Source organism: Mixophyes fleayi, chromosome 9, assembly GCF_038048845.1.
Source record: "Mixophyes fleayi isolate aMixFle1 chromosome 9, aMixFle1.hap1, whole genome shotgun sequence".
NCBI classification, from domain to species: Eukaryota; Metazoa; Chordata; class Amphibia; order Anura; family Limnodynastidae; genus Mixophyes; species Mixophyes fleayi.
The window spans coordinates 130,911,889-130,931,223 of NC_134410.1; the positions used below are offsets into that span (position 1 = coordinate 130,911,889).

Consider the following 19,335-nt stretch of genomic DNA (forward strand, 5'->3'; position numbering starts at 1 on the left):
GTGCAGCCTATCCAGTCACTAGGAACCAGTGACATCACTGAGAATGCAGCCTATCCAGTCACTAGGAACCAGTGACATCACTGAGAATGCAGCCTATCCAGTCACTAGGAACCAGTGACCTCACTGAGAATGCAGCCTATCCAGTCACTAGGAACCAGTGACCTCACTGAGAGTGCAGCCTATCCAGTCACTAGGAACCAGTGACATCACTGAGAGTGCAGCCTATCCAGTCACTAGGAACCTGTGACATCACTGAGACTGCAGCCTATCCATCACTAGGAACCAGTGACATCACTGAGAATGCAGCCTATCCAGTCACTATGAACCAGTGACATCACTGAGAATGCAGCCTATCCAGTCACTAGGAACCAGTGACATCACTGAGAATGCAGCCTATCCAGTCACTATGAACCAGTGACATCACTGAGAATGCAGCCTATCCAGTCACTAGGAACCAGTGACATCACTGAGAATGCAGACTATCCAGTCACTAGGAACCAGTGACACCACTGAGAATGCAGCCTATCCAGTCACTAGGAACCAGTGACATCACTGAGAGTGCAGCCTATCCAGTCACTAGGAACCAGTGACATCACTGAGAGTGCAGCCTATCCAGTCACTAGGAACCAGTGACATCACTGAGAGTGCAGCCTATCCAGTCACTAGGAACCAGTGACATCACTGAGAATGCAGCCTAGCCAGTCACTAGGAACCAGTGACATCACTGAGAATGCAGCCTATCCATTCACTAGGAACCAGTGACATCACTGAGAGAGCAGCCTATCCAGTCACTAGGAACCAGTGACATCACTGAGAATGCAGCCTATCACATCATGATTATTTATTGAGTACGCATATAGAGATTCAAAATACGTAAACTGTCTCTCTACATAATCTGTCTCCCTACTCCTGAGCCTGTGGGTGACACCTTCTATCCAGGCAGCAGAGTGTGGGGTCCTCACATATCTTATAATCAATGAATGGGATGTTGATATCAGCTGATCTTCCCCAATTTTTGGAAAGGTCATTTTACCTCAGTAACTGCAGCGTGTCCAGGACAAACTAGATGTCTGAGGTTTCCTTATAATGGGTGATATTTTAGGTTCCTTGAAGTGATCCTGCTGTCACTGTATCACCCCACCGAGGTGACGGTAAATCACAGGCTTCCTGCGCTGCGGCTGGAGTCACGACTCAGGGAAGCTCACGTCTGCTGATTCATTCATCATTCACCAGGCCGGAGTTATCTGGTCTTCCTAGCAGAGGGCGATTATTGAACGATGCTTTCAATCAGAGGAGGGATTGTTACAGGGATGAGTGCAGTGATACCAGGGGAGCTGCACGTGAGAGGACCATGTGGAGTCTGGGCGAGGTCACTCCTGGTTAACCGTTTCCTGTCGCGCAAAATTTGGGAAAACTCATAAAGGGCTTGGAATTGATAGATGTCCCGGGGGTATTTTCAGGTCTGCCATCAGAGATGTGTCCCAGTACAAAGGGAACAAGCCGGGTACCCCTCCCCCCTCCCCACTACCACGGCATGATCTAAGTGTGCAAGTGGAGGATTGTGAGTCGGGGAACGGAGCTCATACTATGATGGGCGGAGCATCTGTTAGGCGGTGTGGGCGGAATCTTGCGGCAGCCGGGGTCATCGTGTTCAGCAGGACCCTTGTTGAGTCTGGGGCCCCTGGTGACTCCGTATCTGATACAGCAGTACTTCCCAACTTGTGTTCTTTCCTGTGTATTTTGAGTTGCATGTATCTTAAGATGCAAGTTTTCATTAGAAATGCTCACTGACCCCCGTGAAATGGTTTTGGTTTTGGATCTGGATTAGCTTCGAGTTTTGGTTCTGATTTTAGCAAAACCACCCTCGTGTGTTTTGGTTTTGGATTTTTTTTAAAAAAAACTAAAATATGCTAAAATCACATAATTTTGCTCTTTTTTTTGTTACTACATTATTATTAACCTCAAGTCATTTGCAGTCAATTTTGCCCACCTCACAGGTCACAATATTATTTTCATACACTTTTGGACAAATACTGTAGAGACCTGGCTGGATGGTAAGCGACAGAGCAATGACACAAACACACGGCAGTTCCTAGCACATCTAGGACACATTGGCACACAGCAGTGGCAGAAACGAATAATGGGGGTTCGCCCAATCTCCCACCCACCGTTATGTTGGAGTTTAAAAAAGAATCCAAAACTCGTGAGATCAGAGACCTGACCACGTCACGTTGACGTTTTGCCTTGTTTTCGATTCCAAAGGGTGCGCGACAGTACAGAGCTGGCTCGCTAGCCGACTCATATTCCCTAAGTTCGGGTGTGTTCAGTCCTCGAGGAACCGAGCCTGAGCATCTCATCGATGTTCCCGCAGGTCAGGCACTCTGAAATGGAACAAGTAGCGTTTTAAATAAAATACAACGCAATGCATGTTAAACACTTAAAAAAACCAAATATGTTCTGTCTCATCTAGTACAATTATTTTTATTTTCACATCTGTTCACATGCGCTTAATTTGCGTTAGTTATATTAAATTTCAACCGAAGTGTGTACGTAGCCTCATGCCGGATGGACCCTTTAATTCAGCCATTGAAGGCAGGAGCTGTTTTTTTTATTATTTTCTGTGTAGCAAAGAGCTTAGAAGCTGGAGGCAGTCGAGCGGGAATGAAACGCGCATCTATTATACATAGTGATCTAGAACAGGCTGCCGTCACACGCACTTAGTATACAGCACCGATAGAGAGCACAGTCCCTGCACTACACATTGCCACGCACACCCGGCACTTCCTGCACATCTGGCGATCACATTTATATTAGTATCTTCTTTGCTGTATGTAAAATATTACTCTTTTATTAATATAACATATGTAATATAACGATGTACACAGACATCTTCAGTTACCCCATACCCGTGCAGATTTTCAGACAGATTGGTATAAAAATTTGTGCGCCTGAAACTGATTACCCCAGTGGTGGGCAACAGGCGGCTCTCTGAGCCGTCCCCTGCAGTCCCCAACCTGCTTTATTGTAGATGTGTGTGTGTTATAGCGTGTAACACGTGTGTAAAATAACTGCTGATATGTTATTACAGAGAGGTGTCTCTTTCTCTGATTAAATGTATTGTTTTACCCTATTACGGAGATTTGGGGTAATGTGCGACCCTTGTCAAGGTTAGAGGCCCCTGAAGTGTATTAGATTGTCTATCATTGCCCAAGATGGTCTGTTTGGCTTGACATTGGATAGAGAATACGTCTGACGATCGCGGTGTTATTTGCCGAGAGGTAACATTTGTCAACTTAAGAGCTTTGTTCATTCGACCCATCCACTGATTAACCAAATCTTGGTAAATTTTCTGGTAACGCCACCAGATTAGGAAGGGGGTTCACAGAACAACAAGTGTCTCACTTTACAGAGCTTTAATTCTTCATTTTATGCCTGTACCAAAAACAGATAAACTGGGCTATTTACTGAGATGGGGCGCACACAAATATAGGGAGTGGCCACACCACGTGGGGGTGCGCCAGTTCCCCAGGGTCGTTTTTAGCATTTCAGGCCTCTCCATTACCCTCTGCTTCCCTAAAATCACCCTTGAAACACCCTGCTGACCAATGGCAATCGGGGACCTTCCATCTTCCCCGGAGTCGGGACAAAGGGGTTAACTGTTGGGATAGCGAAAGAGTCCAATCAAATCTTTCAAGAGATCTCTCAATCTGGTCTGGCTTCATGTGGTGAAAAAACATCACCTTCAAGTCCTTACGGGTGGCGGACCACCTTCTTCATTAATGGTAACACTAAAGTGAGGGTACATTTGGCAATGTATTTATTGCACCGGTCCCTTTAATGTGTTTGGATCTTTCGCACATTGATGGAAAGGCGTCTATAAAGCCGTACAAAGTGCGCCACTAACCACGGAACGCCCCTTAAACACGCCTGCTCCACGCCTTGTATCTGCTTTATCTAATCTTGTCTATCCGTCACAGCCCATGCTGCGTTTTTGCCCATTTTTTTTTTATTAGTTTCTAACATTTATTATGATCCACAGAGAACAATACTGCAAAGAAAAAGAAGTGTTTGCATTATTGGATATGAGCTTTCGGTTCGGAAGGAGTAGCTATGGAAAGGTTATGTAAATGTTTTTTAATTAGTAAAATCCCAGTTTGTTTACTGAAGCATTTAAATGTATTCATTTTCCCTTTTAGTTTGAAATACATGAGAATTTTATATTTAATTGTATCACACTGCAAGACACTAGGTATTGTACATTTCTGATGATCCCTCATTGATATAAAATAATAGTATTTCCATATCTAGGACCCAAACACAGGAGAATTGTTAAAAAAGCCAAGAAAGCGTATAAAGGATGTAGATAATGGCTGGACTGATGGGAGTACCGTTGTCTTGGAGCAGTAACATAGGAATAATATTGTTTTACAAAACTAATCCTGGGGGTAAATGTATCAATGTCCGGATTCTTCAACTCTGGCGAGATCGGCGTCTTCTGCGCTTAAATTTAAAGCGGCGCTGCCTTGTAAAGGGAAACTTCCCTTTACAAGGCAGCGCCGCTTTAAATTTAGTCGCTGAAGACGCCGATCTTGCCGGAGTTGAAGAATCCGGACATTGATACATTTACCCCCTGGTGTATCATTGTCTTGGAGCAGTAAAATGGGAGTACCATTGTTTTACTGAATTAATCCATTGGCTTGGATCATCAATGTCTAGGCGCAAGAAGGAAGCATTAGGCTGGGAATGTCATTGTCTTGGAGCAGTAAAATGGGAGTACCATTGTATTGGAGCAGTAAACTGGAAATGTCATTCATTTATAGAATTAATCTTGGTGTATCATTGTCTAGGAGCAGTAAATTGAGAGTACTTTCATGTTAAAGCATTAAGCATGGAGTACCTTCATCTTGCAGTGAAAGACATTGAATTGCATTATCTTGGAGCAGTACACTGGGAGTACCATCATGTTGGAGCTGCAAGCCTTGGTTGGAACGTGGTTTAGAATCTGAAGACCGTATGGAAGGAGCCTTTCTATTAGATCACATTTCAAGATGCGATGGTGGAATTAAATAATGGGAGATGGGTGGAAGATAACTGTCTGGAACTGACCGCCTATAAGTGAAATATAGATTATTAGGAACAATGTCCCTCTTTCCTTCTAAATCAATGGTGGGCAACAAGTGGCCCAATAGTCACATGTGGCCCTAATAATCAATAATAATAATTTACTTCTGACATGATAGCGCAAGGTTGGTGCAATCACAAAGCTGGTTCTGTGTTTGTGTATATATATATATATATATATATATATATATATATATATATATATATATATATATATATATATTAGGGATGTGCACCGGCCACTTTTGGTGTCTCGTGTTTTGTGTTTTGGATTCGGATTTGCTTGAGGTTTTGGGTTTGGATTTGTTTCGCAAAACACCTGACGAAAGGTTTTGGTTCGGATTTAAGGTTTTGGATTCCGATTTATTTTGAAAAAAACATAAAAAGTGTTAAGATCAAGTTTTTTGGTTTATTTTCACTCCTGAGCTATTATTAACCTCAATAACATTCAATAACAATAATTTCCACTAATTCCCAGTCTATTCTGCAGAATCAGTGAACTTTGTAATATTGCAGTACCAATGGACTTATACTGCAGGATTGTTTTTGGATATTTTTTTTTAATTTCTTTTTTTTATAATAATTTTTTTTTTTTTTTCTAACTTTTTTAAAAAAAATTCGTGCTGTGCTGTTTGTTATTTCCCCAGCACAGCACGAGATATAGCAGGACAGAGGACCACCTAACACAACCTCCCTTTACCCTGATCAATGCCCGAGTGAAGATGACGGCGACTAGCGGGGAATTTATAGGATCCGAGTATCGCGAGATCCGACAGCGGGATTATGACTCAGAGCCTCGGTTTCAGTTTTGCAATTGGCGGGAATACCCGGATCTGTCTCGGATCCGGCTCGGATCGGCAACGTTCGGGTGGGCTCGGATTTCAGATATCCGAGCCCGCTCATCTCTAATATATATATATATATATATATATATATATATTATTTAGTGACACCTAAAATTGTCGAGCGCCTAAACATCTGATCACATGGGCTCTGTATATTAATAGGTGAGTTGAAGTTGTGTGTTTTTCCTATAACAATGAAGTATTCCTCTTCAGCCATCTGAAATTGTGGTGGTAAATAAATCTTGTTAACGTCACAATTTATCATTAAAATACCACTGAGGCATCTAAGCGATACTCAGCTGCCTCCGCCATACTGGACAGGGGCGATGACGCTGGGCCAGTCCGAGTGACCGGAGGAGACGCTTCACACATATATAACGGAACTGAGAGCTGGGATTTGGGATGTCATTAACCAGGCGGGCGGGACCTGTCGCTTGAGTACATAATGTACAAAGGACAGACTGATCCTGCAAGTGGAAATCTGTGTTTTTCTGCATTTAGTAAAATATAAATAAAATCAGAGCTGCGTACATATCATCACATATCACATATCATTCATTACATATCACCACATATCACATATCATTCATTACATATCACATATCACCACATATCACATATCATTCATTACATATCACATATCACCACATATCATTCATTACATATCACATATCATCACATATCACATATCATTCATTACATATCACATATCACCACATATCACATATCATTCATTACATATCACATATCATCACATATCACATATCATTCATTACATATCACATATCATCACATATCACCACATATCATCACATATCACATATCATTCATTACATATCACATATCACATATCATCACATATCACCACATATCATCACATATCACATATCATTCATTACATATCACATATCATCACATATCACATATCATTACATATCACATATCATCACATATCACATATCATCACATATCACATATCACCACATATCACATAATATCACATATCATCACATATCACATATCATCACATATCATATATCATCACATATCACATATCACATATCATCACATATCACATATCATTCATTACATATCACATATCATCACATATCACATATCATCACATATCACATATCATATATCATCACATATCACATATTATCACATATCACATATCACATATCACATATCATTCATTACATATATCATTCATTACATATCACATATCATCACATATCATCACATATCATCACATATCACATATCATTACATATCACATATCATCACATATCACATATCATATATCATCACATATCACATATTATCACATGTCACATATCATCACATATCACCACATATCACATAATATCACATATCATCACATATCACATATCATCACATATTATCACATAATATCACATATCACATACCACCACATATCATTACATATCACATATCATCACATATCACATATCATTACATATCCCATATCATCACATATCCCATATCATCACATATCACATATCATCACAGCGTCATTTACACAACAGACATTAGGACCATTTCATGCTTCCAACACGTCCCCAATTCAGCATCCTCCCGACACCTCTAACAATGACTGGTCTGATATATGTGGACACATTAATCCCACTGAGTAATGGACATTTCAGCTGCGCCCGGTAACGCCATCATTAATCAGCTGCTCCGAGTTTGCCGTGTTCCCCAGTGCGCTGTGTCCCAATGTCTGTATTGGTTTTCCCAGACGAATTATTTCACAACAAATCAAACAGAGTGGGATTTATTTTATTTATTCTATTTTTTCTTGGGTTGGGGGGGGGGATCCCATTTACACGGCTGTAATGTGATATCTGCAACACAACAGCTAAGGGCAACCCAGGTCCATCACAATTCAGCAACAAACTGGGCATTATATATACTCAGCCCCCATCCAGTATAGCGCCCACTGTAACTTGATGTTTTCGCTTTGACATTTCCTTTGCTTATTTTTGCTCTGCACATAATGTTATCGTCAGCGGTAACTGCGACACTCTTACCAATACTCTGCCACTTTCATGCAAAAATCCTAATTACTGTGTTCTTACAATTTATTTAAAGCACCTTAATACATTTTAGCAATTCAATAATACAGGACAAACGACACCTCGCACGTGGATTGCGCTTTATACAACGTTATTACATTTCCCTGTATGTCGTTAGCAAAAGATGAAAGGGCTTTGATACAGCCAATAAATTAAAATCGTTTTAAGGTGAGAAACCCCTTTGGTAGCGTTGATGAGCTAAGAGGCCGATTGAAGCTCGTTCTGGTGGCTGTAACTTTGTGGAGATACTCATAGGAGAGATGTATCCATTGATAAGGGAACGTGTGCAGCAATGTGTGTAATCTCTTCCTGGAGCAGACGACATAGAACCACACAGCGCTCACATGCTGGGCAGACAGAAAGGGTTAAATATTAATGTTTTGGTTTGGCGAGGCGGATGATAAATCGCATTAGCAGGGAGAGGGGAAGGGAGGAAGAGAGAGTCTGCTGGGAACACGACCTAACTCACTTCCACTGCGCTGTATAATTCTGTCCTGGTGTTTATTACCGTACAGTGCAGAGTAACCGGGATCTGGGATGGGTACCATATCGCCACAAGGCGTTATCTTACATCGTTTCCTAGTTTTCGTCACTAGCGTTCGTCATAGTTGGTGGGATCCAACGATTGAATCGTTTCCATCTCCCCGCGTAGTTTGGTGCCTTGATAATGGCTTATCGGATAGGTTACTTTGTGTCTTTGCCAAATGGCAATTTGATCTGACCGATTTTGCAGCCATTGATAATTAAGATTCCTTAGACCACAGGTTCTTAATCCAGCGGTTAGGGGCCAAAAGACGGCGCTCCCTATTATCCCTTAAATCTGCTATGTATTGGGTACCATCCGTTAATATTCATGGCAACAAACGCATGCGACGGTCACGTTTCCCAGCGCCCGTGTGTGTAATCGCTGAACAGAGCGATCATCGTGCTCACTGACACACAACGGGGGTGGTGATGAGTTCTCAGTTGATAAATCCATTTTTTGGTTGGGCTAAGTAGGCATTTGTACAGGGCAGCCTGTCCCAGAGGGCAGAGGAAGGAGCGGTTTTATTGTTTGCACATTGGTCTGTCCAGTGTAAGAGATGGGTCCTAGGATTTTGGGCTGTGTGACAAGAACAATCACTTCTTTAGAGCATTGTCATGATTAATATAACAAGGCAGTTATTAAATATAGCCCTAAATCTGTTTTCCTGTTATAATTGTGGTTTTTTTTTTAGCATATATGTCCAGAAATTGCAAATGATCTCTCATAATTGCTCTAATGAATGGTTTACTCTTTATGCCGTTAGGATGACAATCCTGTATTCCTGCAGCTGTATCCTTACCGCAGTGTCTGATTGAATATAATCCCCATATTAAATCCTCCCTGTCTTTGTACGTCACAGACCAATGATGCCGTCGGAGCAATGTGGAACTGGCTCTACTTCATCCCTCTGATCATCGTTGGGTCCTTCTTCATGTTGAACTTGGTTCTGGGTGTCCTATCGGGGTGAGTGTTTGGTTTTTGGCTCTGTCCTGTGTATGTGTTATTCTTCGCCCATTAATACATTGTATTTATTGCATGTCCTTCTGAAGAATATCTCCTTGACCCAATGGGCAGGTGTTGGTCTATAGCACCCCCTATGCTAAATCTAAATACAAAAACTCCCCCTCCCCCCGCCACTTCATCCTGTGCAGTACCAGGTAAGTCAGACCCTATTGGATCCTGGGTAGTATATTGTTTGGGGCTCCCTCCCCCTGCGTTTGTCAAAAAAATCAAATTAGAAATATGTGTCATAGTAATCTGGGTCCAACGGATGATCCGGCTGTGAGTACAACGGGGGGAGATTGAAGCATACAATGGCTACTGAGGGTTAAACCCGCATTGAATACACTGGGGAAATACCGGCTCTGTATTCTATATTGTTCCAGATGCTCAGGAAGAAATAGTGACAATAAATCCAGCATTGTAGTTCTATGTGCGTCAGTGTGACAATCTCTATAAAATATAGAAAGAGGTATCTGATAGTGATTTATGGGACAGGAGGGTGTTCTGCAGATCTCTAATGGGGTTGAAGAGATTTTCCACCATCAAATTACTTCAATTTTTAACGTTTGGGCTGAAACTTTTACTAAATATTTCGCTTTGTCTTCTGACTTCCTCCTGTGCTTTTCAGCCAAGTCTTTGTCCTCACACAGTGTTGTGTACATTTGGGATACAATGCCTCTGCATTGGATACAAATTTATCCAGAGAACGGCTCTGCGTTATATACCAGGGCCACAAGAGTGAATAAATTGGCCTTATATAAATACGCAGTAAGGTGAATATCACACAAGCGTTTATACTCCCGCATACGTCACCCGGCAGAGCGTAGACCTTCTACGCTGTGTCTCCACTGCAGTAGGGCACGCCCGTGCTAACAAACAAAGTGAAACAAAGGTGTGCAGGCCACTTTAATGATCTGTAAATAGAGATGACAAATCACCATTTCAAACCAGAAATACAAAGAATACACATTGCATTCAGGTCAGTCATATCGCTCGCTACGGCCGCGATAAAAGATCCCTTATCGACATCGTTTATCCAGTGCCACCAGTGTTAGCAGCAATCCTGTCACATATTTGTCGTCCATGAAGTTTTTAATACGCAGACACTGTAATGTATATTCATTTATTGCTGGAATTAAATGGCCGACCTGGTATTCCTGTCTGGAAGTGAGAGGAAATAATGACTGAGAAACTCTGCAATAGACTGTGGAGCTTTGCATGCTACAAGTTGGTGCACCCAGTTGCTATAAGAGAAGTTGTGTCTGCGGTTTCAGTGTATTTGTATTACACAGTCTGTATCTTCCCGCAGCAGAGCCCTCCATGGAAGATGTGAGGGGGTCGTGTTTTGCCCCATTGTTGTCAGGTAACCCCCCCGCCAGTTAGACTTGTCTGCTGGCGTCTCTCTGAATGACCTAACACCGAGCCGTACGGGGGGTAAACAGTGAAGCTCGGGATCTCTCCGCACGCCTGAGCTCCCAGACTAAATTATTCATCAGAGACAGCACAATGTGACACACGTCCCGGGGTCGTTATCCTTTTATCTCCATCGCTCTCCCCGGCTTCCTCCTCTATTTTCGGCCTCTTTCATTTCCTTCTATTCCTGTGAATCTTTTTTTTTTTTTTTTTTACTTGGAATATTAAAGCAAATATATCTTCTTTTTGACCTTTCCATAAAATATATTAGTTGACTCATAATAATCTTACAGAAGCGTTGATCCACTTTCGTCTCTGTACAAAGTGTTCAGGTTGTAAAACCCATTAAAGGGAAACTAGAAAATAAGAGATAGGATTATTTGCGTCGTTCAATATTACAGGGTGTAAAATTGGATGTCCCCCCCCCCCCATCTCATTTAGTAGGTTAGTAATTTGTCAGCTTCCCCCCACCCAGAACTAACCCTTTCGTTACCTCTCGGGAGCCGAGTCTAGGGGGTAATTCAGACCTCCCAGGACTAAGATGCAGGACCTGGTTGGATGAGTCAGCCGAGAGGACCCATCCCGTAGCGTTGTTAGCGTTAAATCTCTATTCTAAAAATAAAATCCCCCTAGAAAAATAATCTTTGCTGTTTTTACGCCGTTATCTCCCGTCCCGCACATTCAACCTCCCGTTTGCTGTTCTGTCTCCACTGAGTCTGGCCCTGCGCCTTATGTCTGGCCCTGCCCCTTATGTCTGGCCCTGCCCCTTATGTCTGGTCCTGCACCTTATATCTGACCCTGCCCATTATATCTGGCCCTGCCCCTTATGTCTGGCCCTTCCCCTTATGTCTGGTCCTGCACCTTATATCTGACCCTGCCCATTATATCTGGCCCTGCCCCTTATGTCTGGCCCTTCCCCTTATGTCTGGCCCTGCCCAGTATATCTGGCCCCGCCTCTTATGTCTGGCCCTGCCCTTTATGTCTGGTCCTGCCCCTTATATCTGACCCTGCCCAGTATATCTGGCCCTACCCCTTATGTTTGGCCCTGCCCAGTATATCTGGCCCTGCCCAGTATATCTGGGCCTGCCCCTTATGTCTGGCCCTGCCCAGTATATCTGGCCCTGCCCTTTATGTCTGGCCCTGCCCCTTATGACTGGCCCTGCCCAGTATATCTTGCCCTGCCCAGTATATCTGGCCCTGTCCCTTATGTCTGGCCCTGCCCAGTATATCTGGCCCTGCCCCTTATGTCTAGCCCTGCCCAGTATATCTGGCCCTGTCCCTTATGTCTGGCCTTGCCCAGTATATCTGGCCCTGCCCCTTATGTCTGGCCCTGCCCCTTATGTCCAGCCCTGCCCAGTATATATGACCCTGCCCAGTATATCTGGCCCTTTCCCCTTATGTCTGGCTCAGCCCCTTATGTCTGGCCCTGCCCCTTATGACTGGCCCAGCCCCTTATGTCTGGCCCTGCCCAGTATGTCTGGCCCTGCCCATTATATCTGGCCCCGCCCAGTATATCTGGCCCTGCCCCTTATGTTTGGCCCTGCCCAGTATATCTGGCCCTGCCCCTTATGTCTTGCCCTGCCCAGTATATCTGGCCCTGCCCCTTATGACTGGCCCTGCCCCTTATGTCTGGCCCTGCCCCTTATGACTGGCCCAGCCCCTTATGTCTGGCCCTGCCCAGTATGTCTGGCCCTGCCCAGTATATCTGGCCCTGCCCCTTATGTCTGGCCCTGCCCATTATATCTGGCCCTGCCCCTTATATCTGGCCCTGCCCCTTATGACTGGTCCTGCCCCTTATGTCTGGCCCTGCCCCTTATGACTGGCCCAGCCCCTTATGTTTGGCCCTGCCCAGTATATCTGGCCCTGCCCAGTATATCTGGCCCTGCCCCTTATGTCTGGCCCTGCCCAGTATATCTGGCCCTGCCCCTTATGTCTGGCCCTGCCCCTTATGACTGGCCCAGCCCCTTATGACTGGCCCTGCCCAGTATATCTGGCCCTGCCCCTTATGTCTGGCCCTGCCCATTATATCTGGCCCCGCCCAGTATATCTGGCCCTGCCCCTTATGTTTGGCCCTGCCCAGTATATCTGGCCCTGCCCAGTATATCTGGCCCTGCCCCTTATGTCTTGCCCTGCCCAGTATATCTGGCCCTGCCCCTTATGTCTGGCCCTGCCCCTTATGACTGGCCCTGCCCCTTATGTCTGGCCCTGCCCCTTATGTCTGGCCCTGCCCAGTATGTCTGGCCCTGCCCATTATATCTGGCCCCGCCCCTTATGTCTTGTCCGGCCCCTTATAGGTAGGACATTCATTTTTGTGAGGCTTGATCAAATCTGGCAATTTTTTTTGCTAGACTGTAGATCACTTTGCCAGTTGTCGGTTGCCCCCTCTGCCCATTGGGTGGCATCTGATACCTCTACGAAGTGCAGAGACAGGACACTTGTGGGTGGCACATTGGGGATCGGACGTAGCATTGCTAAAAACTGCAGCCATCTATTTATTTGTACAGCGAATTTGTAATCATTTTGTGATAAACACTTTGAACCGTGCATTAGAACTTCCCAGTTTCATAACATGAACCCATCTCGTCATATATATAAAAACACTTTTATTTTCTCGGTCCAGTGGGAATAATGTTTGTGTTTTGTTGCAGTCACAGTGGCCTAAATCCCACTGAGACACCAATCACGTAAGAGGAGACGTCTCTGAGGCATCTTCCTTGTACCCAACTTTCTCCTAAACAATCGTCTATTAAACACCTTCAATGAAATTTCTCACACTGACATCTGACTATAAATAACTTGCAGAGCTCAGTGATATTACCTGCGTCCATTTCAGTCTTTCATCCCAATATCTAAATCTTCTACCGCCCTGTAGGGAGTTTGCCAAGGAGCGTGAGAGGGTGGAGAACCGCCGGGCGTTCCTCAAACTGAGGCGGCAGCAGCAAATTGAGCGTGAACTCAACGGGTACCTGGAGTGGATCTTTAAAGCAGGTGAGATCCGTCTAGCTTAATATATTGCTTTATTGTTCAATAAACCACAAGTGATTACTTTGTTTTATGCCAGTTATGGAGATTAGTCTAATAACTGTCCAAATCACATATAAAAACGAATTCTTACATGTAGTCCATACCGTGAAAGGTCATCAGAGCGGACAAGGTAACAATTAAATGGTTCAGTTAGTTCTTGGTGGTCAATGAATTCTTTGGTCAATCTTTTCCCCCTCAGAGGAAGTCATGCTGGCAGAAGAGGACAAGAACGCGGAGGAAAAATCCCCCTTAGATGGTCAGTACGCTGATTGCATGAGTGTTTTTCATACAGTACATATATTAATTTATGAATAGAACCAATGTCTATCCCTGAGGCCCTTCATGAATTGATAGTCTGCATTCTTATGAGTATTGGTCCAGCCAAAAAGATGGCTGCCTCCGCTGTGTGGAGACATTTACTATATGCCACTAACCCTCCTAGCATCCCCTTATATCCTGTCTACCATGAAAAGTGTTCTCCATTAACTCAGACAGAAATGTGAGGAATGATTCATGTTATGTTGTAACGTGTCATGTTCTTATGAATTTTGGAAAGAAATATCTCTGAGTGTGTGATTATAAAATGATGCTCGTGAAGTCTTGCTGCGGTTTTGATCGGTATGTTTGCAAAAACATTTTGGTAGCATCACGTTATGGCGGGCTGGGGGCATTTGCAATTCAATCTAACTGACGCATTCCGCAGTGCGCACAGATGATGTCACCTGACACGTACAACTAGTAGATGGCTGTTCTCTAACGTCACGTGGATACTATTCAGTTAATGCTTTGTTTATATAGATATGGAGATATAGCGCCAACAGTCCTGCTTTTCGTGGAAAAATCCTGATCTTCTGTATCTAAAAGAGGCGTGACCACACCTTAAATGGGCGTAACTTATCCTGAAATGGGCGTGACCTATCCTGAAATGTTTGTTTTCTTCTACTTTGTTCAGGATTGGTTTGTGTGAGTCATTGATGTTGCCTAATTTGTCCCGATTTTCCCAATAATGTTGGCCACTAGTTATAATTAACATTGAATGATTAGACTTATGGTCAATATTGTGGTAACTTGAGGGAGACAGAGTTATCAGTCCCCGCTGGACAGTGATTGACAGTTCTCATAAGCCGTCCTTCTTCATACCAGGTTTTTTAATTTCACGAGTCACTTTTAATTTTCTGTCCCAGTGACAGCTCCAGTTCTACTTCATCAACGTAACTGACTGTCAGTCGTCTTCTTCCAGCAGGAAGTGATTAGCTTCTAACAGGCTGCGATGTCGTAAATAATGTATCCGCTCGTCTTCCTTGCAGTACTGAAAAGAGCGACCATTAAGAAGAGCAAAAACGACCTGATACACGCGGAGGAGGGAGAGGATCACTTCACCGACATCTGCTCTGTGGGTGAGTCACACATGATGTCTCTTCCTCTTTTTGGGGGGGCTCTTTAAATACGTAACCTGAGACTTGGAGACTGGTTGGATCTCATTTTTGACGCCCTTTTAGGTGAAAACATAACATGAAGTCAATAATGCACAGTACCTGGTTCTTAAACACAGTTTATTACTTTCCCGGATATGAAGTTTCGGTCACTTCTTGCAACAATGTATCAGAGGGTTTCCCGCGACGGTTGTGGAACTTCGCCTAAGGGGACGCAGACCCGGTGGGCAGTTTTGTGATGGTTCAAACCCGTTGTCTCTTACACAAGACCGGTCTCCCGTCACCTTTAGGGACACACAGTCAAACCCTTATTTTATGTTTTTTAAGGGAGCGGGAAAAACTTATGTATAATCCGGGAAAGTGTAAAATGAAGGGAAAGTCTAAAAACACCCCAAACTTTATGTAAAATAATGGGACACACAAGGCAATTTGCAATTGAACACAGTGTTTTATGGAGGTAAGCAGATACAATATGACTTTCCATGATGTAAAATTTATGTACAGTAAAATAAAGCGTTAACTTGAGAGGAATAAACTCTATGTGATCCTAATATGATCTGACAGATCCCCTCCTGTATTTGGGATGTACAGTACGATAGATCTTCAGTATTACTAAATAATAAACTTATCTGTGCTGAACACGACTGTACTGCAGAGCTGTGTACAATACGGTATCTGGGAACTAAGGGGTACAAACTTGGGGAACGAGGGGTCCGTGAAAAAGTGGAAAATCTCAGGAAATGTGAAAATGGGGGGTTTGGCCTGAGTAAGACCCCATTGGAGCCCTAGCAACAAGCCGCTGGGCTCCAAACCAAAGTCTGAACACCCCTCCCCCCCACTTTCCCCCCTCCCCCTGCCTTTCTCAGTCTGTCACGTGATCGTTGGGGCCCTTTAAACTCGCTGTGGATTTAACTAGTCTGGCGACGTGCGGCTACAAGCTACATGTGTACCCCGTAGATTCATTGAGATATTAAATTGATTTCCTGATCATATTAAGGCACATTAAGAGATAATGAATGGAGGGGGGCAACGCACTGTGGCCCCTCACCCAGGGCCCCCAGCAGCTGACGCATCCGCTATTTCAGCTCCGTCCTAATGACACCAGCGCTGAGTCTGCACATTCATTCTAATCAATCTATATCAGCAGTTAATTCTTTTTAATCTACATTACTATTCCGAGACACCGAATGCTCATGCTGGGAAGCGAGATTAATACCAGAATAATTACAGGATTTGACTAACTGCATACCATTACAGGGAAACTATTATCGGGATAAAAGTTTTATTACTTTGTATTAAATATAATTGAACTTTGTGTTTTATTTAACCAGAGAGCGCGTGCGCTGCGCATTATATTGTTGTTTTATGAATCAACTCAGTTTTTGTGACAAGGTTATAATGCAGCAAAGGACAAGACTGATAGAATCCCAATATTTTTTGTTTAATAATGCCCTGTATCACAATTTGCTGCCCAGTAATGCCACCCTACCCTGTGTACCTCTATATGCTGCTCTGTAGCTCTGTATACTGCCTAGTGATGTCCTGTGATATAATGTGTTTTATTGTGTTGACCTGTTCCACTATACACTGAAGCGTTACACCATAAGCCGTGGTATAGTGCCCTGCGCCAAAGATACTGCCCTATGATACCATGTTCTACTCTCCTGCTTCTCTTTGTACTGGTCAATATGCAACTCTATGCCATGTATACTGTCCTGTACCTCCATATGCTACCAGTGATATTTTGTGCTACGGTATACTGCCCTACAATCCCATATGCTGCCCTGTGCAATGAGGTACTTTTCTGTAAACTCATGCAAGCTTTCACACTGTATACTTTGAACAGAAAGTTGCTGTTACGCTGAGTAATATATAATCTACAGTGGAAGTGATGAATATATATGGGCAGCACGGTGGCTCAGTGGTTAGCACATCTGCCTCACAGCACTGGGGTCATGAGTTCAATTCCCGACCATGGCCTTATCTGTGTGGAGTTTGTATGTTCTCCCCGTGTTTGCGTGGGTTTCCTCCGGGTGCTCCGGTTTCCTCCCACACTCCAAAAACATACTGGTAGGTTAATTGGCTGTTATTAAATTGTGCTTAGTCTCTCTCGGTCTGTGTGTGTGTGTGTGTGTGTGTATGTTAAGAGGATTTAGATTGTAAGCTCCAATGGGGGCAGTGACTGATGTTTTTCCCAAAGCCCTCCTGTCAATCTTACTCATTTGTCATGTTCATCTTGTCATATAACACTATGGACGCCATACTCTAGTGACGCTGAGATATCTGAGCTCATCAGAGATATGTTATGATGTCATCGTGGGCCGCGTAAGTCTGTAACGACGACAGGGAGTAGAATGCAAAAGAAAATTGCCTCCGTGGAAATTCAAAAATGAAAATAGACTGTACAAGAGTTAGTCTTTATACGGGTATTTGCAAAACTTTATGCTAATATAACTTTTTGTAATAAGATTTATATATGTGCAACTATGTATCCTATGGTATTTGGGAGACACAAGCCCCTATATAATGGTGACTAGCACAAGCTTTCCCCTGTGCTGGGCACAATCCAGCAAAGGAAGCGTTTGAGGTTCGGATTAACTTTGTTCTGGGGGGGGCGATTATCAGGTCATGCGTGAGGTATTCCTTACTAGAGGAGCATCGCGCCCCCAGAACAGCAGGGATTAGGCGAGGACATCGCACAGCGGTTGCACGTATAAGGTTAATGAGACCGTTTCCTGGTGTACTGGACGCCCACTGAATCTCTGCTCACAGACGCTTGGAAGGATTCCCCCGGTGGAGGGGAGGCAGCAGAAATGTCAGCACCAGCTCATCCGTGGTGGCAGTGAGCTGGTCCAGACGCCTGCACAGCGTGGCACGACATCCAGGCCAGCTCCTGGCTGCACTCACACACACACACAGGTCCATTACAGATGGATTACAATAGCCTGTGCCAGCCACTTCCCCCCTCGCTCACCAATCAATACCTTATCGATCCCTCAGTTCCTGGAGGCGGGCGGAGACTCCCGGGTTAACCCTTTACCATCTGGGCGTTAAGATAAAACAAAACTCTGACTTTAATAATTGTTTGCAGAATATGAGGCAGATTATTGACCAGATTCATGGGAATGTTTAACCCTTGAGCAGGATATTACATTTCATTTATTTCTTATGGATTACAGGATGTTTTAATCTGTTTAATACTTGGCTGTGTTTTCCAAAGGCCAAAGGTACCGTCTGTGATTGGCCGATGAGCCCCATCATTTGCAACTAAAGGCAGAGGCCCCGCCCACTGTCACATGACTCATCAGGAATAGAGAACGATGGGGAGATATCTCTATATAACACAAGCAGCTTCTAGTATGGATGACCAACGTTGGGGGCCCCCGGGGGCCCGATTTGGCCTTGTGATGCTTTATTGTCCTACCGTGCAGCCTTAGGGTCTAGCCCCATTTTGTCAAAAGGATCATGACTTTGACATGTACCTAGAACATGTGGATCTGGTGTAGTTTGGACATGGGTGTGGTTTGCTTTGATCGGGGTGTGGTTTGTTTGTATCTGGGCTTGGTTTGAATATGGGCGTGGTTTGTTTGGATGTGGGCATGGTTTGTATGGATCTGGGTGTGGTTTGTTTGGACCTGGAGTTGTTAGGACGTGGGCGTGGTTTGTGTGGATCTGGGCATGGTTTAATTAGACCTGGGTGTGGCTTGGGTGGATCTGGGAGTGCTTTGCTTGGACATGGGCGTGGTTTGTTTGAATCGGGGTGTGGTTTGTTTGAATCTGGGCGTGGGTTGTTTGAATCTGGGCGTGGTTTGTTTGGATGTGGGCATGGTTTGTATGGATCTGGGTGTGGTTTGTGTGGACCTGGGCGTGGT

At 44.0% G+C, this 19,335-nt stretch overlaps 1 protein-coding gene across 1 annotated transcript in view; it reads left to right on the forward strand.

Moving 5' to 3' along the window:
* The window catches only part of CACNA1B (calcium voltage-gated channel subunit alpha1 B), a 190,788-nt gene that overhangs the window by 86,992 nt on the left and 84,461 nt on the right, over positions 1-19,335 (forward strand). Inside the window, exons 6-9 of the mRNA XM_075185775.1 lie at positions 9,451-9,554; positions 13,879-13,994; positions 14,230-14,286; positions 15,338-15,427. Of these exons, the coding sequence (XP_075041876.1) occupies positions 9,451-9,554; positions 13,879-13,994; positions 14,230-14,286; positions 15,338-15,427 (367 nt within the window). The remainder of the gene's footprint in view (positions 1-9,450; positions 9,555-13,878; positions 13,995-14,229; positions 14,287-15,337; positions 15,428-19,335) is intronic.